General features: G+C 32.9%; 5 protein-coding genes across 18 annotated transcripts in view; 2 read left to right on the top strand and 3 right to left on the bottom strand.

Annotated features, from left to right (window-relative positions):
- Positions 1-1,220: 1,220 nt before the first annotated feature.
- LOC146533893 (uncharacterized) lies at positions 1,221-5,154 on the bottom strand. Its single transcript, XM_085194730.1, has 4 exons — positions 5,045-5,154; positions 3,647-3,796; positions 1,803-1,967; positions 1,221-1,479 (listed from the first exon to the last, which is right to left on the bottom strand). Exons 2-4 carry the CDS (start codon positions 3,776-3,778, stop codon positions 1,399-1,401), a joined length of 378 nt encoding a protein of 125 aa, XP_085050856.1. The 5' UTR covers positions 3,779-3,796; positions 5,045-5,154; the 3' UTR covers positions 1,221-1,398.
- A 3,389-nt stretch (positions 5,155-8,543) lies between these two features.
- LOC146533892 (uncharacterized) lies at positions 8,544-12,113 on the top strand. 2 transcript variants are annotated; one of them, XM_085194189.1, is made up of 8 exons: positions 8,544-8,683; positions 8,784-8,891; positions 9,000-9,137; positions 9,256-9,402; positions 10,246-10,487; positions 10,870-10,987; positions 11,313-11,411; positions 12,027-12,113. In XM_085194189.1, coding segments are annotated over exons 1-8 (885 nt in total). In that variant the 5' UTR covers positions 8,544-8,681; the 3' UTR covers positions 12,058-12,113. The 2 variants fall into 2 exon arrangements, with proteins under 2 accessions (XP_085050315.1, XP_085050314.1); XM_085194188.1 differs by having other exon boundaries at positions 11,313-11,432.
- Rad17 (Rad17 checkpoint clamp loader component) lies at positions 12,107-19,766 on the bottom strand. 3 transcript variants are annotated; one of them, XM_085194186.1, is made up of 10 exons: positions 19,628-19,766; positions 19,133-19,234; positions 18,757-19,051; positions 18,302-18,467; positions 17,718-17,846; positions 17,172-17,353; positions 14,183-14,341; positions 13,629-13,822; positions 12,931-13,052; positions 12,107-12,282 (listed from the first exon to the last, which is right to left on the bottom strand). In XM_085194186.1, the coding sequence occupies exons 2-10, from the start codon at positions 19,211-19,213 to the stop codon at positions 12,156-12,158; spliced, it is 1,455 nt and encodes a 484-aa protein (XP_085050312.1). In that variant the 5' UTR covers positions 19,214-19,234; positions 19,628-19,766; the 3' UTR covers positions 12,107-12,155. The 3 variants fall into 3 exon arrangements, with proteins under 3 accessions (XP_085050312.1, XP_085050313.1, XP_085050311.1); XM_085194187.1 differs by having other exon boundaries at positions 18,823-19,051; positions 19,440-19,689; XM_085194185.1 differs by having other exon boundaries at positions 19,440-19,688.
- A 312-nt stretch (positions 19,767-20,078) lies between these two features.
- LOC146533890 (NADH-ubiquinone oxidoreductase 20 kDa subunit-like) lies at positions 20,079-21,664 on the top strand. Its single transcript, XM_085193826.1, has 4 exons — positions 20,079-20,213; positions 20,318-20,627; positions 20,957-21,145; positions 21,440-21,664. Exons 2-4 carry the CDS (start codon positions 20,323-20,325, stop codon positions 21,576-21,578), a joined length of 633 nt encoding a protein of 210 aa, XP_085049952.1. The 5' UTR covers positions 20,079-20,213; positions 20,318-20,322; the 3' UTR covers positions 21,579-21,664.
- A 2,459-nt stretch (positions 21,665-24,123) lies between these two features.
- tay (tay bridge kinase) overlaps positions 24,124-26,243 on the bottom strand; it is a 48,262-nt gene continuing 46,142 nt past the window's right edge. For 10 of the 11 annotated variants that reach the window (XM_085193821.1, XM_085193823.1, XM_085193824.1 and 7 more), the window contains one exon: positions 24,124-26,139. In XM_085193821.1, the coding sequence (XP_085049947.1) occupies positions 25,099-26,139 (1,041 nt within the window). In that variant the 3' untranslated portion in view covers positions 24,124-25,098. The remainder of the gene's footprint in view (positions 26,140-26,243) is intronic. The other variant, XM_085193819.1, reaches the window with a different exon arrangement.

Genomic DNA, 26,243 nt, shown 5'->3' with positions numbered 1-26,243 from the left:
CTGAAACCTTAGAGAAAAGAGATCTTAAGATTTGAAGTGTGGATTTATAAATTATATTAATAATCAGTAGTTTACAGATAACGCTTAGTAGACGGGTACCCCTGATGATTTAATGATCTGGTCAAGGTCATCTGAAGATGGAGGAAGGAAGGAAAAAGAAGGAATAGTGGAGGCGAGCAGCAAACGTGGAAATTATACAGGGACTGATGTTCAGCAACGGGCGTCGTATGAGTGTAACGACGACGACGATCGACAGTTGATAATTGAGTTTTCTAACAACTGGGATCATTGGGATATTAAGATTTACTATGTTGGTACTTAGCACCGACTATCTTGAAAGAAATGTGTTTTATTATAAAGAAAATCTATAAAACGTAAATGTACGGAAATGATGATGATAACGGAACCCTCAAAAATAAAAGTATTCATTAATAAATTATATGATTTCAAATTAAATCGACAGACTGATATTAGGCTAATCTGATTATACAATAACAGCCAAATTGTTTTAAAATAAACAAATCCTAAAATAACATAAATACAAAAGCCGCTAAATAATTATATTAATGGAGGTTTGATTGATGTTTTCTGAGCAAATATGATTGTGTATTAATTCCAGTTTCTGAACCGCTGTAATAGAAATAAAAGTAATAAATTTGCTTAACAAAATAAATTGTACAATTTTGGATATTTGTGTTTTATGTACCCGTTTATTTAATTAGTCAAATTTATATTTAAATGCTAATTCAAATCCTCCCGTATCCTATAAGAGGTTATTATGTATATTTTTTTTCTTTTTCACTGCTAATAGCAAGAATTTTTAGATGTTTCCAAGAAACACTTTTAAATTGTCAATGATTGTGTTTTTTTATAAATTCTCTTTCTCTCTCTTTTTATCTATTCTCAATCTCACCCAACAAATATGCTCACAACCAAAATAAGTTTCAACTAACGTATGTATTGCTTAGTTAATTGCTTTCAGCATGTTTAAATTTTATACGATTTTCAATAGGTATTAATCCTAGGCAAATGCCGTATTTTGTTAAATTAAAATCGTTTTTCTAAATAAAGTTACAACGGTTAATTGCCGTAATATTTGTTGCGATGGATGTTGCATGAAGGGGCTTCTATAGATTTCAATTATATATAATTATATAATAAATATTGTAGTCGTTTTAAAAAAATAAAATGCAAAGATCACAAAAGTTTATTGTACAAATGTAGTATTAATATATAACAGCGGTAACATAACTAAAGTTACAAGTAAAAAAATCTGCTGAAGTTATACAGAATATGCAAAAGTTACTTGCAGCTAGGTATGTTCAAATATAAATTCATATTTGATTTAAATATGAAGAGGCGAGTATATTAAATAAGGCGGGAAATAACAGCATTAAGTTAAAAACATGTTATAGCGTTAAAATAGCATCTTAGCACTCGCCCCCTAGTAGACCCTTGGCCACGACGTTGAAGACCAGTCTGTAAAATAATAAATTTTTATTTATTATAAAAACTGTAATATAGCAGTACTTAATAGTCAACAAAAATCACAAATTTCTATAAATATAAAAATTTGTGTAAGAAAGTAACCTTAAAGAGTAGAGATCTCAAGAAAAGCCAGTCTTTCTGCGCTCTTGTGTCGTGGCAAAGCGCGGTGTTAAGTTCCGCCATTCAACGCGCAATGCCTCCAGAATTCGATGGAAAATGGGGAAAGGAGTGTCTTTATACTAGATTCCCTCTCTATCCTGCTGTGTGCGGGAAAAAGCGTGTATTTGATTTATTAATTTATTTTTAAATCTAACCATATCGTTTCCGTCGTAGCCCCCCAATCGCAGCGGTGCTGTTCTGGGGCCGTCGCGGTCTGCTTCAACACGCTGATTCATGCTTTCTTCACGAAGAGCTTTTTGTAATGCAATTAATAATCGGTCCAACACTAAGGCTGCTCTTTTTTGAGGAACGTATATTTCCTGAAATTTTAACTTTAAAATCATTAATTATTTAATATAGAGTTTTTTTCTTCTTCACACTGTAGCCCGCACACAGCATTGCTTCGATACCAGAAAGAAGAAATTAAAATATTCAATATTTCATTTCCTCAAATAGGAATCGAGCCCACAACCAGCCGCATTTACAGTCACACGTTTGTGATCCAGCGCTGCGTCTTGCCTCTAGCTTTATGTATAACGCACCTTCAAATAGTTTAAGTAAGAGCCATAAATTTGTTGTTATAAATATCAAGCATATAGAGATTTTAACAACTTAACTAATGTCTTAAAAGATTTATGACGGAAAAATGAGTGGTAAGATAGGTAGGGGGAGACCTGGGTTGACCTTCGAAAACACACTATCAAAGATACTGGAGGAGGTCACGTAAAAAACACGAGGACCCCCCGGAGGGCAGGTATGAAGAGGTTGATGACCGTGGACGAGGCGAAAAAAATATGTAGAGACCGTAGCGTTTTGCGCTCCGTTCTCTTTAACTACCCCGCTAGGGATAAAGCGGGAAGTTAAGTTAAGTTAAATGATCTCAGAATGGTATATTGGTAGTGGCAAGATTTAAACCCTTAAAAAAGCCCCCAATGTAACACAACTCAATTAGTCCACTAAGTTACATTCTGTTTCATGTAATTCATTAAGCCGGTAGTAACATCATATATCCGATTGTTATTCGTAGAAATTAATTGAGAAATATGACACGCGCCCACAACTCATATAAAGATAGTAATCTACTGAGTAATAAAGTTGTATTTCGGAACGATAATATCCATGCAAAAATCCATGCAAATTAGATTAAACTTTCAAACTATACCTTTATAAAATGTTAGATTTAGAAATGTTTTACCATTACATACAAACATTATCGCCAATGAAACCCAAAAACTAAATAAAAACTAAAATAAATAATAATTACTGTTAATCTGTTACAGCATGTAGGGTAAGTATGTATCATTAAAACTTTTCGGTTAAGACAATAAAGTAACATAACTTAGAAAGAGAAAGTCCGATTTCAAAACAAGCCTCTCGCACGTAAAACTCCATTATCTATAGTTTAGCATAATAAAACTAATGTTAGCTTTGTATATTTCAGGTAAAGGCTGTTTACAAACAAACATACATCTTCGTAAACTAATTTGCATATGTTTTTACGTTAATAGCATTTCAAATTAGATACTAATGATTCGAATTTTATTAAATTAAATATTTCTACTCTATTTATCAATGTTTTTTATTATTATTATTATAGAACAATTATAAAACTACTATAATTTATACTTATTAAACTAAGAAAGTGTAAACAACACTTGAACCACACTAAAATAAGAGGTAAATAAGGTGCAGGGCGCTGTTTTTCTAGATTTTCTTTGTTCTTTCTTTAAAACACGAGAGTAGGTATATGTGACAGAGTCGAAATGATTCTACATTTTTTCAATGATTTGCGGTACTAATTATCAATTTAAACTTAATTTGTGTACATTTTTTTCTATATATCTATAGTCGTTTTCACATATAAACTAGGTTTAAATATTCATTCATGCATCGGAGTATATCTATCAAGCCTTATTATTATTTATGAGTTTATAAAATATTTGAATTAGTTAATTCGCTTACTTTTGTTATTTAATTTAATTTACGTTGCAGTACATACCTCAGAAAAATTGTTTCTGTCACTCTCATATGGATAATCGGTATTGTAGACACGGGGTAAGATAGAGTCGAAGGTAGGAGCGGCGAGGGCGGCCGACAGCGCCACCACAAATACTGGCACCACGTACAGCATTATAATGACATGAGATATCTGCAGTTAAAACAATAAAACTGAATGAACTAAATCTATATTTTGAATATATATTTAGAATAATGTTCTTAAAAATATTAATATTTAAAAGAGTTGGAGGAAAATGGGGAAGGGAGTATCTTAACACTAGGCTCCCTCTGTCTATCCCTTAAAATGCAAAAATAAAGATGTAAACAGTTCTTGACTTTGAAAGAGCGTTCGCTGTATAATAATAAATTATTAAAAATTTAAATAACTTCATCATTATTATTTTCCTAAGTATAATAATTATAAGATCATAGATACATATTCTTGTTTACTTAGAAATCGTGCTAAATTTAGCGCCAAAAGACAACTTTACAATTTATGTTAAAAATATTAAATTAACATTACATACAAAACTTACTTTTTTTATTAATTTATGTAAATAAGTTTATTCTTTATTATCTTAATCTCCCTTAAATTTTTCTATTCTCTATATCATAAATAATAGAAATATCAGGGACACGTCTAAAGCCCGTGTCAAGTAACCGACAGCAGGATAACGAGTGACACACATACTCTTAAAGGATCACGTTTATCGTTTCATCTATCTTTTATTGGTGCAAAATTTATTTTAGTACATTTACTACTTATTTGGCTATTTTAAATTATTAATGCCTTTAGTACTTGTTTGTTTTTTTAAATATATTATCATGTAAAGTTCGAAATTTAATTAACGAATAAAATTTTAATGTTATCGATTAAAAAATTAAAAATTTAAAGGATAGCTTTGGGTACACATTCCGTTATTTTCTTAACATAGAAATTAATGACTTTATATATATTTAAATGTGTATTTTTAATTCGTATGTTAATATACAAACTCTATACTAGTGTCTATATTATTTCTATAAAATGCAAGGAGTATTATTTTTATATTTTATTGACAAGTAAATTGTCTAAAATCTTTTAATGTCTTAGCAACGTAGCGCATCGTAGCGTGCGTAGCACTTTTTTTAACAATTGTTGTTATTAGAACATCCCAAGTAATTTATATATCTTTATTGAGGTTTTCAGTTTCATAACTTTTTGTTATTTCTATTATACTTTATTTTTTATTAAATCGAACGTGATCCATATTTAAAAGTAAACATTTTCATAAATTATTTTTTTATATAAATAGAATAATAAAAATAATAATATAAAATAAAAACTTTATTCCATCTTTTTTATAAATAATACAGTAAAGTTAATTTTATTAATTCAACAGTATTTGGACATACTTACGAAACAGGTTAAAACAACACCAAATAAGACAAATAAATGGCAAAACTTCACTCAAATACGACTTTTATAACAATAACAGAACGACTTGTTGAACGATGGTGTCGGCGTGAACTCCGAGTTGCTATTATGGTGTCGCGCGCCGCACTTGGACTTATAAGGGCGGTACTTGTTCCCGCCAACTTACTATCGGATTTATGCTATATACATATAGACATATGTACATATATTTATAAGGTTTTTAAAATATACTTCTAATATCTGAAAAATAACAGATGAAAAGTTTTAAAAAAATTTTGGTCTATGCGTATAATTAAAAATTAAAATTTATTACATTCTCTACCCACCATGCTGTATGCGGTATATTGATTTTTTTGTAAATATTTGGTGCAAAGATAATAATTATAAATAATAACATAATAAGACAATAATTAAAAATGATTATGTCTTGTCTTATTTATAATAGTTGTCTTTGCTTTCTTCAAAATGTGATTAAACATTTGAGGAATTAAAGTTTTACAAAAGAATTTTATATGACAAAGAATTGATTAACAATGATATATATAAAACCTAATGTGCACAATTTCAGTTTTTTATCAAGCCATTGAAGTATGAGACCGAAAAGCCCTCCATCGCGTTACGTGGAAATTCAGGTTGAGCCTAAATCGACGTCAATTGCACCAGCGGAAAGTTCTCAAAAATAGGTCACGCAGTGGACGTGTTAATTTGTAAATGTAATAAACTATTATTATTTATACTTATTTATAATAAACTTCCCATATAATTAGGTATATTTAAAATAGGATCGTAATTATAAACGGCTAAACTACGGCAAAGAGCCGCTATCAGCTGGTTTAGGCGTCAATTTTTATCACAATATAATGACATCAATGAGAACAAATGTTTATGGTTAACATATGTTTTATGAATACTATTATAAGATGATATTGTTATTTTATCAGATATTTATTGACACCATGCTAAAATTGTTTTATAATGATATTGAGAGATTACCTATGTTTATCATTCTCTCTAGTTTTTCCCGACTGCTAAGGAAGAGTTTTGTTTTCACGCGAATCTTGTATGTGTGTAATATTCTTTATAACCTCATATCTCCAGAACCGCTGCACGGATTTAAATAATTGAGGCATCGTTAGATTCATCTTAGCAGCCCAAGTGTTCTTAGATGGGTGACGTTTAAAAAAATTATGGCGGTTGCGGGACGCCATTGCGTTCCACTGGAGTTTGGAATCTATAGTTACACCTAAGAAAATAGCTGATTCCGACAAATTGAGAGTTTCTCCTTTAATTAGTAGACTGAAATTATTTTTTTTAACATTTTGTAAAGCAAACTCAATACATTTAGTTTTTTTTAGCATTTAACATTAGATTATTAACATCAAACCAACGAAGAATATGCGATAATGCGCTATTCACATCGTCATAGTTTATTTTATTTCTGTCAACCTTAAATATTAAAGAGATATCATCCGCGAAAAGTACAATATCACATAGGTTCTTCACATAAAAATCTGATATAAATCAGAATATGGGTATCAAATTCAAGAGCTCAGTACGAGGATTTCAAAAAAATCATCATGATTATCATTACAGTGAAAAATATAAAGATTGCTTTTTTCCCTATGCTTAATTGTAACAAAAGTTTATTAGGACCTATAAGTAATTCTTCAATCAATTAAATTTACCAGGAACCCCGCATAATTTAAAGAAGTGCCGACTGTTAATCCTAATAAACTATTGGGCTTGTTTTTTTTTCTTTTTAGTTTTATGCAGTCCGGGTTTTTGTATTTTCAAATATTATTTTTATTCTACAAGGATCTGACTACTAGTATTATAATAAATATGTTTATAAATGTTATAATTTATTATTGTTTTAATTATTATAATTTCATTTTGTCTTAATTGTTGAAATCCTAATGTCTCGGTCACTTTGTCACGGTTTCAATGCTTCGTTAAAAATATATTTCTTTGACTGTACGTAATTGTATAGTTAAACATTGTAATTCAAAAATATTATATAAAAGATTACATTGTGAATCATATAAATTTAAAATAAATGTGACCTAGAATATTGGGTATATTTTTGTGAATAGTATAAGGTCACTTATTTTCGCTAGATTACAGCCTTCGAACAAATGATTTCGTAGACCTTCGGCAACCCTCTCAAGTTCCCTCATAAAACCATTTTGATTTACGATCAATATTCATAAATATTTTTGTGAAAGCTATAAGTTTCATAGTACGTCGAAACTGCTTATAATTCTGACGAAAATGAAGAAATACTTATATATCACAGAGTACAATTACTACTCTCAATTACTGTCTTCTCTTTAATTATAAAGTAAGCTGCAGATAGTTTATAATATAAGTTCAGATTTTTATATTTAATATACCTAAATAAAGCCTATGTAGGTACATATATATGTACATGTATTTGTACAAATATATGATGTAATATTATTTAATATTAATTATTCATGGCTTATGATTTCTTAATTATGTTTTTTTGTCAGCGTCAAACTGTATCCTGAATAAAGCCAGGGCAAGCAGAGGGAACTTAGTGTCAAGACAGTTCCTCACTGGCTGCCGACTTTTCGTGTTGAGTGGCGGAACTCAAAATCGCACTTTGCCTTATTTAATAAATTATAATGCAGTCTCCTCAAGTGCGAATCAAACTCACTTCAGTCACGTGTGCAGTCACGCTGCGTCACTGCACCACGACGCGCGATAACCTGAGCTTTTAAAAGAGTACAATATATACAAAAAATGCGAGTTTGCATGCACAAATATGCGTCGAATGAGAGAACACCTTTGGATTTTTTATCGCTTAAAAAGTACATTGACCAAATAAAAGTAACGAAATGAGACATAGGTAGGTAATTAGGTATGTACTAGGTTATACGTACATACGGAGAAGTCATTTGTAAGTTAAGTTTATGTCAGCAAACTTATAAAGTCCACTCACATCTATGATTGTAAAGTTTAAAACAGATTTCTTGTGTACTTATATAGAAGAGGTTAGAGAAGACGGTAGATGTATCAAACACAACGACGTTAATGCAGCCCTCGTGTCGCACAGCAAGGGGCTTATAGCCTCTGGCCACTCAACTGTTGATATAAAAGAATGATTACAAAAGCTGTATGTTTTTGTTCTCGAAGGATAAAATTGCGTTTCTGATATTGATATAATAAATCAATCCTTAATGATATGGTATAACTATATTAATCTATTTGTCTGTACTATTGTGTAAAATTTCACTTAACAATGTTATTTTCATTGTTGGGCTATTTATAAGTATTAGTTATATTAACCTTAAAATAAATGATCACAAACCCAACCCAACATTTTTTTTTAAATAAATGAAATATTTTTAAAATAATTATTTAATTTTTTTGTATCTTATCGAATTGCATTATTTATATATTATGTACCACATATCATATGATTTATTAAATATAAATTAAATAATATAATGGTCAAGGATAAGGCAACACTAACCACCTGACGCTACAAAATGGCGGAAGCCTTTTGTTATCTGTGTTTGTTACTAAAGTGCGGCTTTTTGGTTTAGTGCGGAGTTTTAATTTCATTATCATAAGTTTCTGTTTGAAATAAATTATGTAAGTTTTCAGATAAATTGTGTAATTATATAATTTAATAAATATTAGAGAGTAATTAATAATCCTGTAAACTAAAATTACTTTTTGATGACTTACACAGGGCACGAAATAAATCTCCCTCTGTCGTTTCGGAAAAAGATAAGAAAAAACCAAAGGAGAAAAAGAAGAAAGGAGATTCTGGATCCAGTAGTAGTGATAGCAGTGGCAGGTTCGTGATATGAATTTATTTTTATATGAATAATAAATGTATAGGTAATATATAGCGATTTGATCACATCTAAGCACCTTTTTATCATTAATAAATTTTATTCTTTAGTTCTTCAGAAAGCAGCTCTTCAAGATCGTCGTCGAGATCATCATCTAGCAGCTCTGGAAGTTCGTCACGGTCGTCGTCGAGTTCCAGTTCATCCAGCAGTAGCAGTAGTAATAATGATCGGTCCAGGCCAAAAAAGAAGTAAGATTAGACTTACTTACTACAGTGCAAACTTTTTATTTATAGATAACTCAAAATGTAAAAATATAACATTAGCTTATTATATTTCATTTTATTCTATATTTTGTATATTTTATAGGATTTCACCTCATATTAAAAGTCCAGTAAAGGACCGAAGGGAGCCTGACAGGGAGAAAATTAGAGATAGATCACCATTAGGAGATAAAAAGAAATTAGCAGCTCCATCAAGTAATGACAAAGCTAAGAACAAGGATAAACATGAAAGGTATAGTGGTTTTGATATTAATCTTCTGACTTTTGATTGTGTGATATTTTCTAAAGTACAATGGCATTTATAAAAAAAACCACTTAGCTTTTATGACTTTTCTGAATAATAAACAATTAAGATTATTGTTTAGTACTCATAAAAATAATGGAATAATTTACTCTCAGTGTTCACTATCATTTAAAGACTTGGGAAGTCTCTTTGTACTACAAATACTTATTTTTCATTGGCAGTATAACATAAACTAGTAGAAAAAAGCACTTATTATGTTTAATGTGGATTTTACTTAATAAGTTCTTTATGTCACAACTGGCCTATGTATGCACATATTTAATATAATTGGTTGCAGTTGTAGTGTGATAATTGTGAATCCATATAACTGAAGGCTGTATCATCAAGTTTCTAACTATTGTAAATGTTGTGCATAAGAAAATTCAAAATGATAAAAAATGCTATATCTATGAAGAAAATGCTAATATGAAGGAGCTCCATAATAACATCTAATTATTATGGAAAATATATAATAATGTTCAAAACTAACAATGTATATAATTTTATATTGAAAAATTTAAATCAGGGTTGTGTTGTTATTCTTTTAGTGATATATGGGAGAAAAAATTTTTTGACTAAATTAACAAAAAAGTTTTTAATCTCTTGAAGCTTAATGTATATTAATATATATATTATATATATATATATATATATTATATATATATATATATATATATATATATATATTATATATATATATATATATATAGTGTGTAGACAACACAACTAAACACAGTAATTGTCACAATTATGTTTATTAAGAAACTCGATACCCATAATATTGTCTATTAGATCACCCGGCCGCAAAAAACGCGAGAGGTCGCCACCACCGCGCCCCACACGCATACATATTGGGCGACTGACGCTCAATGTAACAAGAGATCACATACAAGAGATTTTCTCCACATATGGAGTGGTGAAGGCAGTGGAGTTCCCTATGGACCGGCTGCACCCACACAATGGACGGGGATATGCATATGTGGAGTTTAGCAACGCAGATGAAGCTGAAAATGCTATGAAGCATATGGATGGAGGTATGCTATATAAGTTGTTGCTGTATAAACATAAGAATAGTACTTTATTTAAAACTAAAGTATAAGAAGTCCAAATCCTTAGTAAGAAATTAAATTACGAGAATTAATATGTTAAAGTGGCCACACTATGAATTTCATTTTACTTCATTTAGTCATGATAAAATATATTTATGTTATTACCAAGAATGGGCATTCACATTGACCGTTGCAATTGTAGCTGAGTAGCTATACTGCACTTTACCGTGTTAAAAATTTTACACAATATTTGTCACAATGATAGGTATTGATATTTCCCATTGCATGGCCCTAGCATAGTAAATAGAAAATTAGCATTCTTCCGTCACTGTAGTAATTAGTAATATATTTATTGGAATGTGTACAGGACAAGTGGACGGTCAGGAGATCACGGCGGCGCCGGTGCTGGTGCCGTCGCGGCCGCGCCGGCCTTCGCCGCGCCCGCCGCCGCGACACCCGCCGCCCAGGCGACACTCGCCACCACGGTTAGTCATTTATATATAAGCATATTGTTTATTTGTAATCAAGTTATTTGGTATAGGCAAAAGAACAATTATAAACACCAAGTTCTTTCTGCTTATCTAGCAATTCTTAGATAGCTATTTAGTCATATAGCTATCTAAGAATTGGGCACAGCTATATTTACTTACAATAATTATATCCTACACTTACATTTGTGCATAATCATTCAATAGCACGTTCGGCAAAGAATTAATGTAAAAATATTGTTAAGACAGTCTGTTCTTACATATGTAATATTCCAATATAAACTTATCGGGCTATTCATAACTGGCAATATAACCTCTGCAGGTACCGTCGTCGCAGCCCGCCCCGGCGCCGCTCGCCGCCGCGGCGCAGGCGGTCGCGCTCGCGCTCCCCCCGCGCGCCCCCGCGCCGCCGCCGCTCCAGGTCCTCCTCCTCTTCCTCCCGGTAGACACACACACACTTCTACTTACTCTCCACAAGAAATATATTCAAATATATTTGTTTTGTTGCGAAATCTATATATTTGAATTAACACAATTTTGAAATGCTTACTAGTCGCATAACACCCACTCAATCACTCTAATGAAAAATATACGTTTTTTTAATGCATAATTTTTAAGGTAAATGGTAAAAGATATGTATTTTTCAATTCACACGTTATATTCAAATTTTTATTTATACGCTTCTTAAACAAAATTTAAAACAAATAATAAACACATACACAATACACAACACATTCCAGAGACTTCGAATAGGTGAGTATTATGACTCATTTATACTTACTTATAGTAGAGGGCCAGGACTGGTAAGTATGACTTGTTTATAGTAAAACAAACAATGTGACTTTATAAATAATTAATTATTTCTTGTTGTAAAAGCTTGCAAAATGGGAACTGACCAGAGTGAGTGATCAGTGATATAATAAACTAAAAATTCAGCAGTGCAGTGTTTCTGTATCTAGGATTTTATTTTGTAACATTTAATGGACTTTTGTTAATAAACATGGAAATTGATTTTATTTTTTAATTTGCTTCCCAGATCCAATGTTCCTGTTACCCATGTCAAGTGAAAATGTCTTAATTCTTTGTATGTAATTGTAGGTAAAAATATAAAACTGATAAAGTAGTTAGACTGTTTTATTTGAACTAAAACTTTTTATATTCTAAATTATTCATCATCATTATTTCTCAAATTGTTGTTTCCAATTTTCTTGCAGTATGTTAAATAATCTGTTGCTAAAACTTTGCCATTATATAAATGATTAGATTCTAACTGTGGTAAATCCTTGAGAGATCTGGAAAAGATATTCAAAATTAATTATAGATGCAATGGAATGTTATTTCAAAGTGGCTGTCAATTACTATGTTTTCTTTGTGCAACATACCTATTATAAATATTATATATTAAAATAACAAAAAACACTAGTCACATCTTTTATAAAATTCAGGTATTCAGACAATTATATTTTAAGCAAAGTTTATAAATATATTTATTTGTAAACAATGATAAATAAGGCCGAATAATTTGAGGCCATCGTGGCGCAGGGACACAAGGGTGTGACTATAACGCGACGGTTGTCGGAAAATGAATTATATCTTAATATTTTCATTTTAACTCTCCTATCTGGTATTACTCTGGTTAAGTTCTGGCACTCAATTCGCAATAACTTGACAATTCGGCAGAAAGCGGGGAACGGAAGTGTTTAAACACTAGGTTCCCAGATTCCCACTGCGTACCCTGCTCTGTGCGGCATACAGCTAAAATAAATATACAAGGCACACCAGCCTCTTGACCGCAAACGTTACTTCATATACATTGAATTCCGCGACACAACATGGAATGTCTCAATCAAAATTGGACAGTTTGTGGGAAACGGAGTGTCTTAACATTAAGTTCCCTCTACCTATCCTTCTATATGCGGGATACAGCGAGATATACATACGGATATTGAATCTTCAGATGTTTTGGTCCTCTGACAGGATTCCATGCAGACACAGGAGATTTATTTGCTAACATTAACCCGGCCACTGCTATGTAAAGACTGTATTCATGAAATATTTTGTCCTAAGAAATGACAGGCAGATAACATAAAGAAAATTAAATAATAAAAAAGTAAGAAACAAATCATGCAATTGTGGGACACGTAAAGAATTACCGACTATAAATGTAAGGTAATGAGTTCAATCCTCTATTAAGAATATGATTACATTTAAATTACTATTATACAAAGCCGAACCTTAGACACTTAACACACGATGATTAAATAGTGTTATGAATTTATGATATTACATTCACCTTTTTCCATTCATTTTAAGAAGTCATGTTAGGCAAACAAATTCATATTTTATTAAATTAGGGATCAGAGGAATAACAATATTTTAAAAGTATACAATCCAAAGTAAAAATCATCATAATTATAAACGATAGTTATAAAAATCATAGCGCAATGGCGCAGCGTCTAATTGTAAACGAGGTAGTCGGGGGTGCAATCTCCACTGGAGTTAATGATTTAAATATCATTTTTTCACTCAGGCAAGACGGAGAGAGAAGAGGGCGGAGAACGCAGTACGATTGGTATATCATTAAGTCTCTCTGTCAAGCCATAAATAGTGTGTTATTTATAATTATATATTGCCTTACCCTCCACTCTGACACCACGCAGTCAGCCATACTAAGCGACGCCGCAGCGTTTTCGGCATCATTTATACTAGAAAAATGAGGCAAGTAATTTTCCCCCAAAAAATTTATAAATGTAGCAGGATTTGATAGAAATTGTTCAATAATATCCTTTGGGGAATGACTCAGGACTTGTTTTCCATCTTTATCTGTAATTTCTGAAACATGAAGTTTTGAATAAGCGTAAAGCAACATTTATGTACATCTTCTCTTCTCTTCTGCAAAATAGAAATACATAAACTATGTAAAATTTTGTCAATGAGTGAAGCGCAAGTTCGGAAGGCGTGCTCAAATTTCTATGTTCCAAAAAAACCTACTTATGAGTTACTTGTATAGGTGTTAGGTTTTTTAAAATATTCAAAAATATATTTAAAATATTTCAATATTAGAAACTAATAATAAATAACTAGCACATGATGTAATATAATTATTAGTTTGTTCTATAGTTAAATATATATTTTTTTATTTTGCACTATATTTTTTAACTTAATCAAAAAATATATTATTCTATTTTTTACCTTTCGGGTTCAATACTCTTCCAACACCATGTAAAATACTAACAGTTTGATCTTTTCCCAATGACATAAATTTGTTAGAAACATTTTTTTTCTTTTTGGCAGTCTTACTTTTACTTTCCTTCTCCACCAGTACACTTGTTTCCAAATTAAAATTTGATCCTAATTAATAAAAGATAAAGTTTTAAAAGTTTAACTGTCTGAGGTTTAAATAACTGATAGTTTTAAATCAGGCATTTTTATTCGGAATAATCACTTGTGTTTTAGTATAGGATCCAGATAGATTACTCTTGTCCATGGACTCAAAGAGTCACACGACATGGACGCAAAGTCGGGTCAGAAAATTAAAGTTGTTTTGTAGGTTGGGACTGTCGCGATGGAGTGGGGCACAGTCTGACTGTAAACGCCACGGTTATGGGCACAATTCCCACTTGTGGAAATTAATTATTTTTATTTCTTCAGTCTGGTAAGCGGCAAGCGGAACAGATACACACACACACAGGAACTTTCTAACTTCAAAAATTATAGAATAGAATAGAATAGAATATACTTTATTGCACACATAAAAGAAATATATAGAAAGAACAACACAAATAAAATTGAAAGAAAAACACGTATGCAAAGGCGGTCTTATTGCTTTAAGCAATCTCTACCAGACAACCTTTGAAACAATGCGGATAAATTGTAATGAGGAGAAAGGGGACAACGTCTCAGTGTAAATTTTATGAAATATATTTAAATATTATATAATATACTAGCGGACGCGCGCAGCTTCGCTTGCGTAAATAGGGGTGAATTCTAATAAACCACGAAACATGTGTTCAATGAAATATTTTTAAGAGTCTAAATTTCAAATTTTATAAAAATCGGTGGCGATTTAAAAAAAAATCCATATAAACTTTCAACCCCTTATTTGCACCCTTAGGGGGTGAATTCTAGAAAACCATGAAACATGTGTTTAATTATGTACGTTTAAGAGTCTGAATTTCAAATTTTATAAAAATTGGTGACGATTTAAAAAAAAACCTATACAAACTTTCAACCCCTTATTTGCACCCTTAGGGAGAGAATTCTAGAAAACGATGAAACACGTATTCAAATAAATACTTTTAAAAATCTAAATTTCATATTTTATAAAAATCGGTGCCGATTTAAATTCTTTTCCATACAAACTTTGTACCCCTGTTTCACCCCTTTAGGGTTAAAATTTTTCAAAATCCCTTAGTGGATGTCCAGATTACGAAAGTAAACTTTTGTCCAAATTTAACGTTTCTACCATCAGCGGTTACGGCTGTGCGTGCGTCTTACCTCAGTCAGTGAGGACAAGTCCTTTTATATATATAGATAATAAACTAAGTCAATAATATAAAATAAACTTACATAAAATGTGTTTAATGTTTATATACTTTACACATACATACATACATACATATATTAAAAAAAAAAAATACAATATATACTTACACATATATACATACATACATAAAACGTGTTCAAAAATATATACATAATATTAAAAAAAATAAAGATAAACTATTATACTAAATTAAATAAGTACTCTTTTAGACGATTTTTAAAACTGTATAGAGATTTGGAATGTCGAACATCTGTAGGAAGTTCATTCCAAAGAATTGCAGATTTCATAGTAAAAGACTTGGAATAAAATAGGGTATGGGGAGTTGGTAATTTAAGGAGATTATCACAACGGGAGGTGGAGGTGAAGAAGTGAATCGGCACCTAGGAAACAAAATCGATCTTTTAAGTAGGAGGGAGAGAGAGAATTGTACAGGATAGAATAGAGGAGAGTCAGCATGCGGAAATTTCGGCGATGTCGGATAGGAAGCCATCCAAGCTGACGACGATGATCAGAAACATGATCAAATTTACGTAAACCGACGATAAATCTAATACATAGATTTTGTAACCGCTCTAGTTTATTTAGTTGTTCCTCAGATAAGTCTGGGTAACACGAATCAGCATAGTCTAAAATCGGTAAAAGTAGTGAATGAGCTAGAGCAGTTTTGGTCTTTATAGGTAGGAAATATTTCCATCGTTTGAGCGATCCGATCGTGGCAAATAATTTACGGCTAACCTCAGCTATCTGTACTGACCAAGATAGGGAATTGTCTATAATAATACCAAGGTTCTTAATACATGGACTCAGGCTCAAATCGACGCCGCCAAACTGTATAGCAGGGAGGCTATTCTGGTCAAGTTTTTTTAGTTGCTTAGAGCCACCAATAATACTGACCTTTGACTTGGCAGGATTGACAGTTAAGCCAAAAGATTTGCTCCACTTACTAACATTCCGCAAATCTTCGTTAAGCTTATGAATAGCCTCACTAACATCATCAAACGGGGCGGCTAAGTAAATTTGAAGGTCGTCAGCATATAGATGAAAGGAAGAGCATAGATTTTGGGAAACTGAATTAATAAAAATGGAGAAAAGGAGAGGAGAGAGGACACCACCTTGGGGAACACCGGCAGAAAGAGAGCAAAGGGAAGATGACTTGTCATTGGCTTGAACGTACTGTTGCCGATCACATAAATAGCTTCTGAACCACTGAGTGGCTTCAGGAGAGATATTTATTGAACGCAGAACAGCAACCAAGAGATCAGTATCAACGGAATTAAAGGCGTTGCTAAAGTCCAGCAAAGCAATGACTGTAAGATTTTGTTTATCCATGCTAAGTCTGATATCGTCACAAACTTTAATCAAAGTAGTTACTGTGCTATGCCCGTTACGGAATCCAGACTGGAACTCGGATAATATATGGTTGTCAAATAGATATTGATTTAGTTGCTGAAAAACAATACGTTCCAAGACCTTTGACAAGAAAGGAAGGATGGAGATAGGACGGTAGTGAGAGAAGGATTTTGGATTATTGTTTGTTTTGTACTCAACAGCATCTGACTATAAACGTGATTGTTGTAACGCCAAAAAAATACCATATGCAAATATCTATTCATATATTCCTAAAACACCACTAACCTTTTAAAGAAGCAAAATGTAAATTTAATATAGCAGATCTGACATCCCCTCCGGAAGAATTAACAACTGATTCAATTAAATCAGCAGTTGGAATGTTATAAGTTGATGTATACTTTATGCTTATTATATCAGAGGCCCGTTTGAGCGCTGCTTTTAAGCCTGTTGCAGATACACTATTAAACCTAATAGAAAACATAATTATATTAATATTTATTGCTTTATAATATCTATCATATTTTTTTATGACAAATATTATTGCTGTTTTTTTTTAAGGTTTTACAACATAGAGTCTGTCTTAGCACAGCGACGGTTATGGGTTTACCATTAGGAGTCACAATGCTGGACTATTCCAGCAAAACTGGTATTTTTGATATCAATTTCAAATAAAGCAAGGGGCCAGCTTGCTACAGTAAGGAAATGAAAATAATTTACAGAAGTTGGGATTAAAACAAATAACCATAGTGTTTACTGCAAAAGGTTGTCACAATGAGCTTACTATTAAATATTTTTCTGATTCTAGATCTTTTAACATTAAAATATACTTACACTACATGATGTATGTTGAATTGTTCTTTGACTGTTTGAGAAAACAGTTGAAAAGCAGTGTTCTTATTGTCAGTATGTGTTTCAGAACAAATAAACACTATCGGAGACTTTGCTCTTATCTTATAAAGCCTAAAAATATTTTTATCATATAAATTTCATGTCATATAATAGTCTGCACAAAGTGCAGCATAGAGTTCACCACTTGACATAAGATGTCTTGAAGCTTGGGCTGAAAATAGGGAGTGGAGTGTTTCATAACTTGGCCCCTGCAATTCAACTATATGTGTGATACATATAAATGTAATATAATATTCATATAGAATTATACATAGATTTTTCTTTAAGTTTACAAACAGTTGCAAGACTATAAGCAGAGAGCACTTACAAATTTTGAACCATGGTAATATAGATTTTTTTTTAAATAACTTGTAACAAATGTATATGAATATCAATGTAACTTGATATGAACACATTTTCAAAAGCTTGAATGGTTTCCAACATACCTAACCACATAGGCTCAAATTATGTGACATAGAAAAATTTTTTTTTTTTAATGTTTTAAAAATAAAACAAATTTTACTTACTCTAAAATTTCTACAAATTCTGAAGGATTCCTTAGAAATGTGTTAGGAAAATCTTCCACCAAAACTAGTTTGCAACTGTTATTATCTAGCAAAGATGTGTAATTAGCTGAATTTATAATAAATTCTAAAAATTTTTTTGATTGTGATTCTTTAAATTCATAATCCCCTGAAAATGTATAATGTAGTTTATATTAACATAGAAACTATACAAATATTTGTTTTTGGTGCAACTATCACTTGTAGGGCTGTTCTTAATCAGGCAAATACATCATTTAATTTTTCTGCAAGTAATATAGACACGAAAAGGTTTAGCATCAAGTTCTGCCACATGATATCATCACAAATTGTACAGAAAGTGAGGAACAGAGTGTCATTACATTGTCATTACAGTTCTGCCTACACTATTATATATGGAATACAATGTAATGGTAAAAATAAAAACAAGGAAGAAATACCAAATTCTGTAGGATATTCAATATCTAAAGGAGTGATCCATTCTGTGACCTTTATATTGTATTTACTTGCTAGAGTATGCACAGTTGCTGTTTTCCCACAACCTACAGATCCAGAAAGGAGCAACATATTATTGCTATTTTTAAGGCAGTTTATTTTTAGCCATTCTTCAACTTCTAGTACTTTTTTAGCATTGACAGCCAAATCTTCAACATGCTGCGGATCAAAGTTTTTCATCCAATTTTTGTCAGTGATATTAGTATTGAAACATGCACTAGGTGGATCTCCTATAGATCGCTAAAATAAAAAAATAATTATTGCAAAATTAAACAATATCTATTAAATGTGACCAAAAGATGGACATATCTGTGTGCTTACCTTCACATTTTTAGTTTTTTTGTCTTGAATTACATGAGATTTAGCTATTTTTGCAGGAGGATTGTCATCAAAATTAAACATAGATTTAAACCACTTCTTTTCCTGTAAGGATTTTTTTATTCTTTTAGAAAACATATGTAACTAGGCCAAAGTGAACACAGCTTGATTGGAACGTATTCCAATCAAGCTGCGTCGTAATTCTTATACACTTGTTGGAACTTATTTAAGCGATTTTTTAGTTTCGGAGTATGTAAAAGAAAAGATATGTATTAAATTACTTAAATTGAAAAATATGTACATCTTTTACCTTGCCAACGTTTGTCATGGTAAAATTTACACAATTTATACTGTATAGAGTGTATAGTATGCGAGTGAAAAAATAATTTAATGTCACAAGAATAAATTCATATCATGTATATTGCTTACACATAACACAGTTACTAATTACTAGAAATAAAATATACAAGTACAATAAAGTTTTTCATATTTACTAACTTGTTTTAAATGTACTTTGTTATTGAAAACATTTATTTAAATTTGACGCAGTTTTTGTCACAGATTCTCATTAAATAGAATCGTGATGAATGATTGATATAAATATGCCGTACCGAAGCACATAGTGACAATTTTATATAAAATGCTGTTTCATTCACAGTAATAATATAAAAAATCAATTTTCATAGTATAAATATCTATTTTCATATTATCATCAAAAAATATTATGTACTATAGGATATTTTTTAAATTATGGTTCTTAAGGATTTTAGATCAAAAAGGTGCATTTACAGATCCCGTAACACAAAAATGTTATTATAAGTACGGGTATTTACTGATTTATCGAAAATATTTAAAAATCATTTTGCTATGAATTTAATGTTAATGATTAATTAATAAAATATATTTATCATTATTATAGTTTATTTTACTTAAATAATTGTATATGAAACATAAAGTGACTTTGACGTTTCTTGGTTAAATGTACTTTGTAAATACACTCGTTACGTAAAATATTTTATTTTCTTTGTATCTAATACTTAATATTAAGTTTTACAGTCGATATAATAGCTCATGCGCTAGAATTGTAAGTAAAATAATAAAGTTAAGTGTAATGTGCAATAACGGCCAAATTAACAAATAGTGTAAAAATATTTATAGGTTGTTCATATATTGCGTATTGATTTTCAGATAAAATGCAAGCTTTAAAAGCTCTAGGAGCGACCGCTCCCTCTACAGTTCTTTCTGTAGTGAAAAAAGGAGCCTTCGCACCTCTAGTGGAACAAGTTCGTCAAACTCATTTACCTGCTCCCAATCCAAAAGAAAAAAGACCTTACTCTCCTTTCCAAGATACTAGTAATGCCGCAGAATATGCTGTAGCTCGACTCGATGACTTGTTAAATTGGGGAAGAAAAGGCTCCATATGGCCGATGACATTTGGTTTAGCTTGTTGTGCTGTAGAGATGATGCACATTGCTGCCCCACGCTATGATATGGACAGGTAAGGTGACAATTACTCACTTTATTAATTTCTTACAATATTTTAAAGTCTTTAGTAGTAGTTTAAAGTGTGTGAGTAGACTTCACTTATGTTTTCTACAAAAATATTTAGAAATCTGTTCAATATAAATTATTTGATATTACAACATTCTAAACATATGTTTACATTCTTTGGAATCTGTTTATTGAAATATGTGATTTAACAAACAACAATAATAATGTTTTTGGATATTACAAATTACTATATATATATTACTATCTACTATTTATTTAATTATGCAGATTTAAGTAGATAGAAAGAATGTAATTACTATTTTATTTTATTCATAGATATGGTGTAGTATTCAGAGCATCTCCTCGTCAATCTGATGTAATGATTGTTGCTGGGACCTTAACAAATAAAATGGCTCCAGCTCTAAGAAAAGTCTATGACCAAATGCCTGATCCAAGATGGGTCATATCAATGGGCAGCTGTGCCAATGGTGGTGGATATTATCACTATTCTTATTCTGTTGTAAGGTAATAATATTAAAAAAATAATAACAACAAATAATAAAATTATTGAATACTTGTGACCTACTTGTGGCTTAGCACACTTGTACTATACAACTATATGTATCTCATCTAAATTACTGTTGTAATCTATTAACATTATCATTAAAAAACACTAAAGGTTCGGTTCACTAAGTAAATAGTATTAACAATATATAGGCAGAATTTTACAGCTACATTTGTCTTTCTATAATGATTTTCATACAAGCTATAAAGATTTTTGTACCAATAGTGATCATTATTTACTTTATTTGTTTTCAGAGGCTGTGATCGTATAGTACCTGTTGACATATATGTGCCTGGATGCCCACCAACGGCAGAAGCTTTACTTTATGGAGTCTTGCAATTACAAAAGAAGGTCAAGAGAATGAAAACTATCCAAGTGTGGTACAGAAAGTGAAAAAAAGAAAGATATCATCAAAATGTTATTGTAATTTATTCCCAAGATTACATAAAATAATCATGTGGTAGAAATATTAATTTTAATATTTTTTTATTTAGCACTTCCCACCCTATTGTTTATATACACATAGGATTCTGACTATAATACTCATACAGTAGGATGTTAATTTAAAATAGATTTGCAATTATAAGCGTTTTTTATTTCCCACAAAATAATAATATTATTTCTGGATATATTTAAAAAGAAATGGTGGAACGAGTGGCGAAAGTCAACGCCGCCCTTTGCTTTCCACGCCAGAGCGAAGAAATAAAAATATTTCATTTCTTCGAGTGGGAATCGAATCCACACGACAGTTGTCTTGTTTACAATTACATGCTTGTGGCTTTGCCCTACGACTGGCCTCTATCAATTTAAAGTATTTTGTTCATTAAAATTCCTATAAGTAACTGGTTAATTGAATTGGTTAGTTTTCAATAAATACTTAGATACTGTTAATATACAGAATGGAAGCGTCTGCGGTCCTTTTAAGAGAGCAGCGTATAGGCAATTACTTATTTTCTATAATAAGCCTAAACAACAACGTTCAACTTCGCCGCCAATACCTACGAGTCCATTTCGTAAATGAGGCGTGTGTAATATTGTATACATATATAGGTTCTAAAAAAGTTTCCATTATTTTGAAACAAAATAAGTAAGAAAAATGCGGGTTATGATAATGACGAGACAAATCATAACTTTACCAAATTCCTTAAATTTGCTTTCCCACGCAGTTTAAATCGCAGGCACAGATAGTAAACAATATAATACTTTCTGGAGTGAAAATCAAAACTTATGTTGAATGACATTATGCAAAGTGACTGGCAACGATTACTAGCCATTCGTCTAGCAGTAGACGAAAAATGGTTGATGATGCTGAAATTATATACCATAAAACTATTTTTCGCCTTGATCATCACATATCATCTCCACTTCGTCGTACAGGTCCATCAGGATGTCTTCATGATTTTCTTGAAAGCTCACCGAGGTTTTCACCTAACATTCACTCTTGCAAAAATGGTAATACAAATCGGCTTAGAGAAACCATAGAATCTTTGGTAACGCATGGATTTTTTTTTTAAAATTAATTTAATGTAATATAGGGACATTAATTGTGCATTGGTATACAAAATATGTATAAATAATGTTATTTCATACTCCTCTCAGCATAACTATCGTAAAAAGGGTCCATAGTTATACTTTCTCGTATGAATACACATGCACATACATACATAGCTTCACGCTTTGTCCCTAGCGGAGTAGTCAGAGAGAACGGAGCGCCAAACGCTACGGTCTCTACATACCTCTTTCGCCTCGTCCACTGTCATCAAACTCTGGGGGATCCTCATGTTTTTTACGTAACCTTCCTGCAGTATCTTTGATACAGTGTTTTCGAAGGTCAACGGAGGTCTCGCCCTACCTCTCTTACCGCTCACTTTTCCATCACAGATCTTTTTTGCCATTCTTTTATCACTCATTCGTTCGACATACCCAAACCAGCTGAGCACGTTCTTCTTAATTCTCACTGTGACATCCTCGCTAGTACCTGACATTCTGTGTATCTCTTCATTGCGGATTCGATCAGCTAAGCTGACTCCGCATATCCTACGAAGAGATCGCTTCTCCACGGTATTCATCTTTCTTTCATCGTATTAATATAATTATTATTTTATAGCAAAAAGAAAACTAGATTATAGGAGATACATTTGAAACAATTAATGATGGTTTAAATCAGAAACATGCACAACGTGTTTTTCTATAAGACAATCGTTTTATTCCATTTTGTATCCATATTTTCATTAAAAAATGTTCCTACAAAGCATAAAATTGACGTACAAGACAAATAACACACGATTCTTATAATGAAATAACTATTTACTTTATCACTCTCGTGTAATTAGACGGCGATATTTCATGTAGATGGATAACATGAAATTTTCTTTCAATCAACCTTTAATCCAAATGAAGCGCATTCGATGCGTTTCTAAATCTTAATATTTTGTAGTCCCAGTGGTATATTATTTCCAGGGTTGTTATGGATGAAGGTTGTAGCATTTCGGATCGGGATACGGTTGTAATAATTCTCGTATAAAACCAGGCAGGTAAAATGATAAAAAAAATGACAGCTCTCACCCAGGCCGTATCCAAAATTGTTCGAAACTTGTCGGATTTCGGTTACGGTTACGGAGCTCCACAACGTCCGTATATATTTTACTATTATACTCTTTCCAGTATATATTTTAAAATATACAATACTTGTATACTGAAATACGATCAACACACACATGTGATGCTAATAATAATAGATGACTATGTATATAACTGTCAGTGTATTTCTTATTACTAAAGTAGAAATTGTTGCTGCACTGAAGAAAATATTTAAAATAAGAAAAAAAAACTGGACATAAAAATTGTAGTAAGTGCTATCTACGAAAGCTATCATGATTATGTGTTGAATGCAAAACGTGTAGGTAAACATGTAAGGAACAACAAAAGGAAAATCATGTTGGTATAAAAATCAAAAGTTTTAATGGTATTTTCTGAATCGCACCAAGCTTTCATTTACTTTTAGTATACAGAATGATTTTGTATAAACTATAATACACATCTGAATTACCCTTCATGAAATCATGAGAACACAATCATTAAATGTGCCTTAAAACAGGTTATAATAAAATTTTGTCTGACTTAACGCCCATTAATTTTAAATTTTAATGGCACATGTCAAGTTTACTAAGATAAATCATAAAAGTATTATTTGATGGAAGCAATTGTTAGCTCGATCTTATTGAAGAAAACTAATTTAAAATAAGTTTACAAAGTAGACAACAGGATAATATGAATTTATTTTATTACTGTTATATATTATCTACCTGCAAATAGACACTACCTTGAAGTCAGACAAAATGTTCTTCACAATATAATAATATCACATATCTTAAATGCATTAGAAGAAATGTCAACTGCTAAAATGTAACAGAAATAGATTTTACTCGAAACAGAGAAATGAAATAAATAAATAAATAATCCACCACTGGTACAATTGAAAAACCATTATGAGATTTTTAACGGAAGTCTAAATTAAACTCCCGATAGAATAATAATTTATGGGATTTTTTTCCTTTGTATGACGTTAAATAAACCAATTCTATATTTTAACACTAATTTACAAACTAATATTTACATTTTATTTATAGGTATATATAAATATGTATAATTATATGATAGCGATTCCGATAATCCTATCCTTCACATATTCAGCGATTTAATGTATAATTAACTAATAATGGTCACAATAACAACTCGATAGATATTTCCATGTAAATAAACAAGCAGTAGTGTACAGGCGGCCGTCATCTCGTCCTATATTGCACATGACACTCGGCGGCGCTCGGGCCCGCCCCTGCCAGCGACCGCGACAATAAATAATTCTCTAATCCGATAGTGTGAGACATCTCACTTGCTATGTACACGGTCGCTATCATCGCGGCTCCTCCTTCTTGAGCAGGTCGAGCGGCGCCAGTGGCGCCAGTCCGGGCGCGAGCGGCGCCAGCGGGGCCAGCGCGGCGTGTGCGTGCGCGTGGGCGTGCGGGTGCGCGTGCAGCGGCGCGCCCGGTAGCCCGCGGTGCAGCAGCGGCGACGACTTGAGCTGCTGGTGATGCGCGTACGCGCTCAGCATCTTAGCGCGGTCCTCCTCCGCGCGGATGGCGGCCTCCACCAGCGGCGCAAACCGCATGTGCTGCAGCGGGTCGAAGGCGCGGTAGGGGTCCCAGTGCGCGTGCGGGTGCGCGTGCGCTGGAGGGTAGGCGGGCAGCGACGGCGGCGGGCGCGGCGGCTCTTTGCGCTCCTCCTTGGTGGGTTCTGGAACGCCGTTACGTAACGGCGAGCGCGCGCGTACTCGTTCTAGGTCTCGCTCGCGCTGTTCGCGGGCCTTGCGGCGCTCCCGCTCGTCCCGCTCGCGGCGCTCACGCTCGTCCCGCTCGCGGCGCGCGCGCTCCCGTTCTTCGTGGTCACGGCGCGCCTCTGCAGCGGCGACGGCGCTGGCGGCGGACACGGGAGGGCGGACGCCGCGCCAGGCGTCGTGCAGCGCGCCCATAGGCGGCGCGTGGTGCACGCCGTGCAGCGAGGAGGAGAGAGCGAGTTCGCGGCCATAGGCGGACAGGGCGAAGGGGCCGGGCGCGGCAGGGAAAGTGCCGGCGCCGTAGCGCGCGAACGGCGACATCCCTGAAACGCCCAAATGTCGGTCAGCGGGCGCCGCTAGGGGGGCGGGTGTGAGGGAGGGGCGCGCAGGGTAGCGCACCATACCTAGCGGCGTGTGGTGCGGCATGTAGGGCCCAGGCGGCAGGTCGTAGGGCGAGCGGTAAGTGGGCGGCGGCGGTGGCGCGGGCGCGGGGAACGCGCGCATCTTGTCCTTCTCGGCGCTACTGATGCTGACGCCGCCGCCGCCAGTCTTTTCCTTTTGTTGATGATTGTAGATCTCCCAAGCGATTCGGACGTGCATAGCATTCCATTTGCCGGATTTCTGGATAAATAATTTTAAATAATTATTTACAGATTTATGGAATATTAACGTTAAATTAGAAGATTAAATACTGGCATGCTAAATGAAGTGCAAAAGGAAACCTA

The sequence above is a fragment of the Heliconius melpomene genome, chromosome 12 (genome assembly GCF_056956725.1).
Source record: "Heliconius melpomene rosina isolate 202511_hmr_F chromosome 12, ASM5695672v1, whole genome shotgun sequence".
NCBI classification, from domain to species: Eukaryota; Metazoa; Arthropoda; class Insecta; order Lepidoptera; family Nymphalidae; genus Heliconius; species Heliconius melpomene.
The sequence above is the reverse complement of the archived record's forward strand: the minus strand, read 5'-3'. Positions and strand labels throughout refer to the sequence as shown.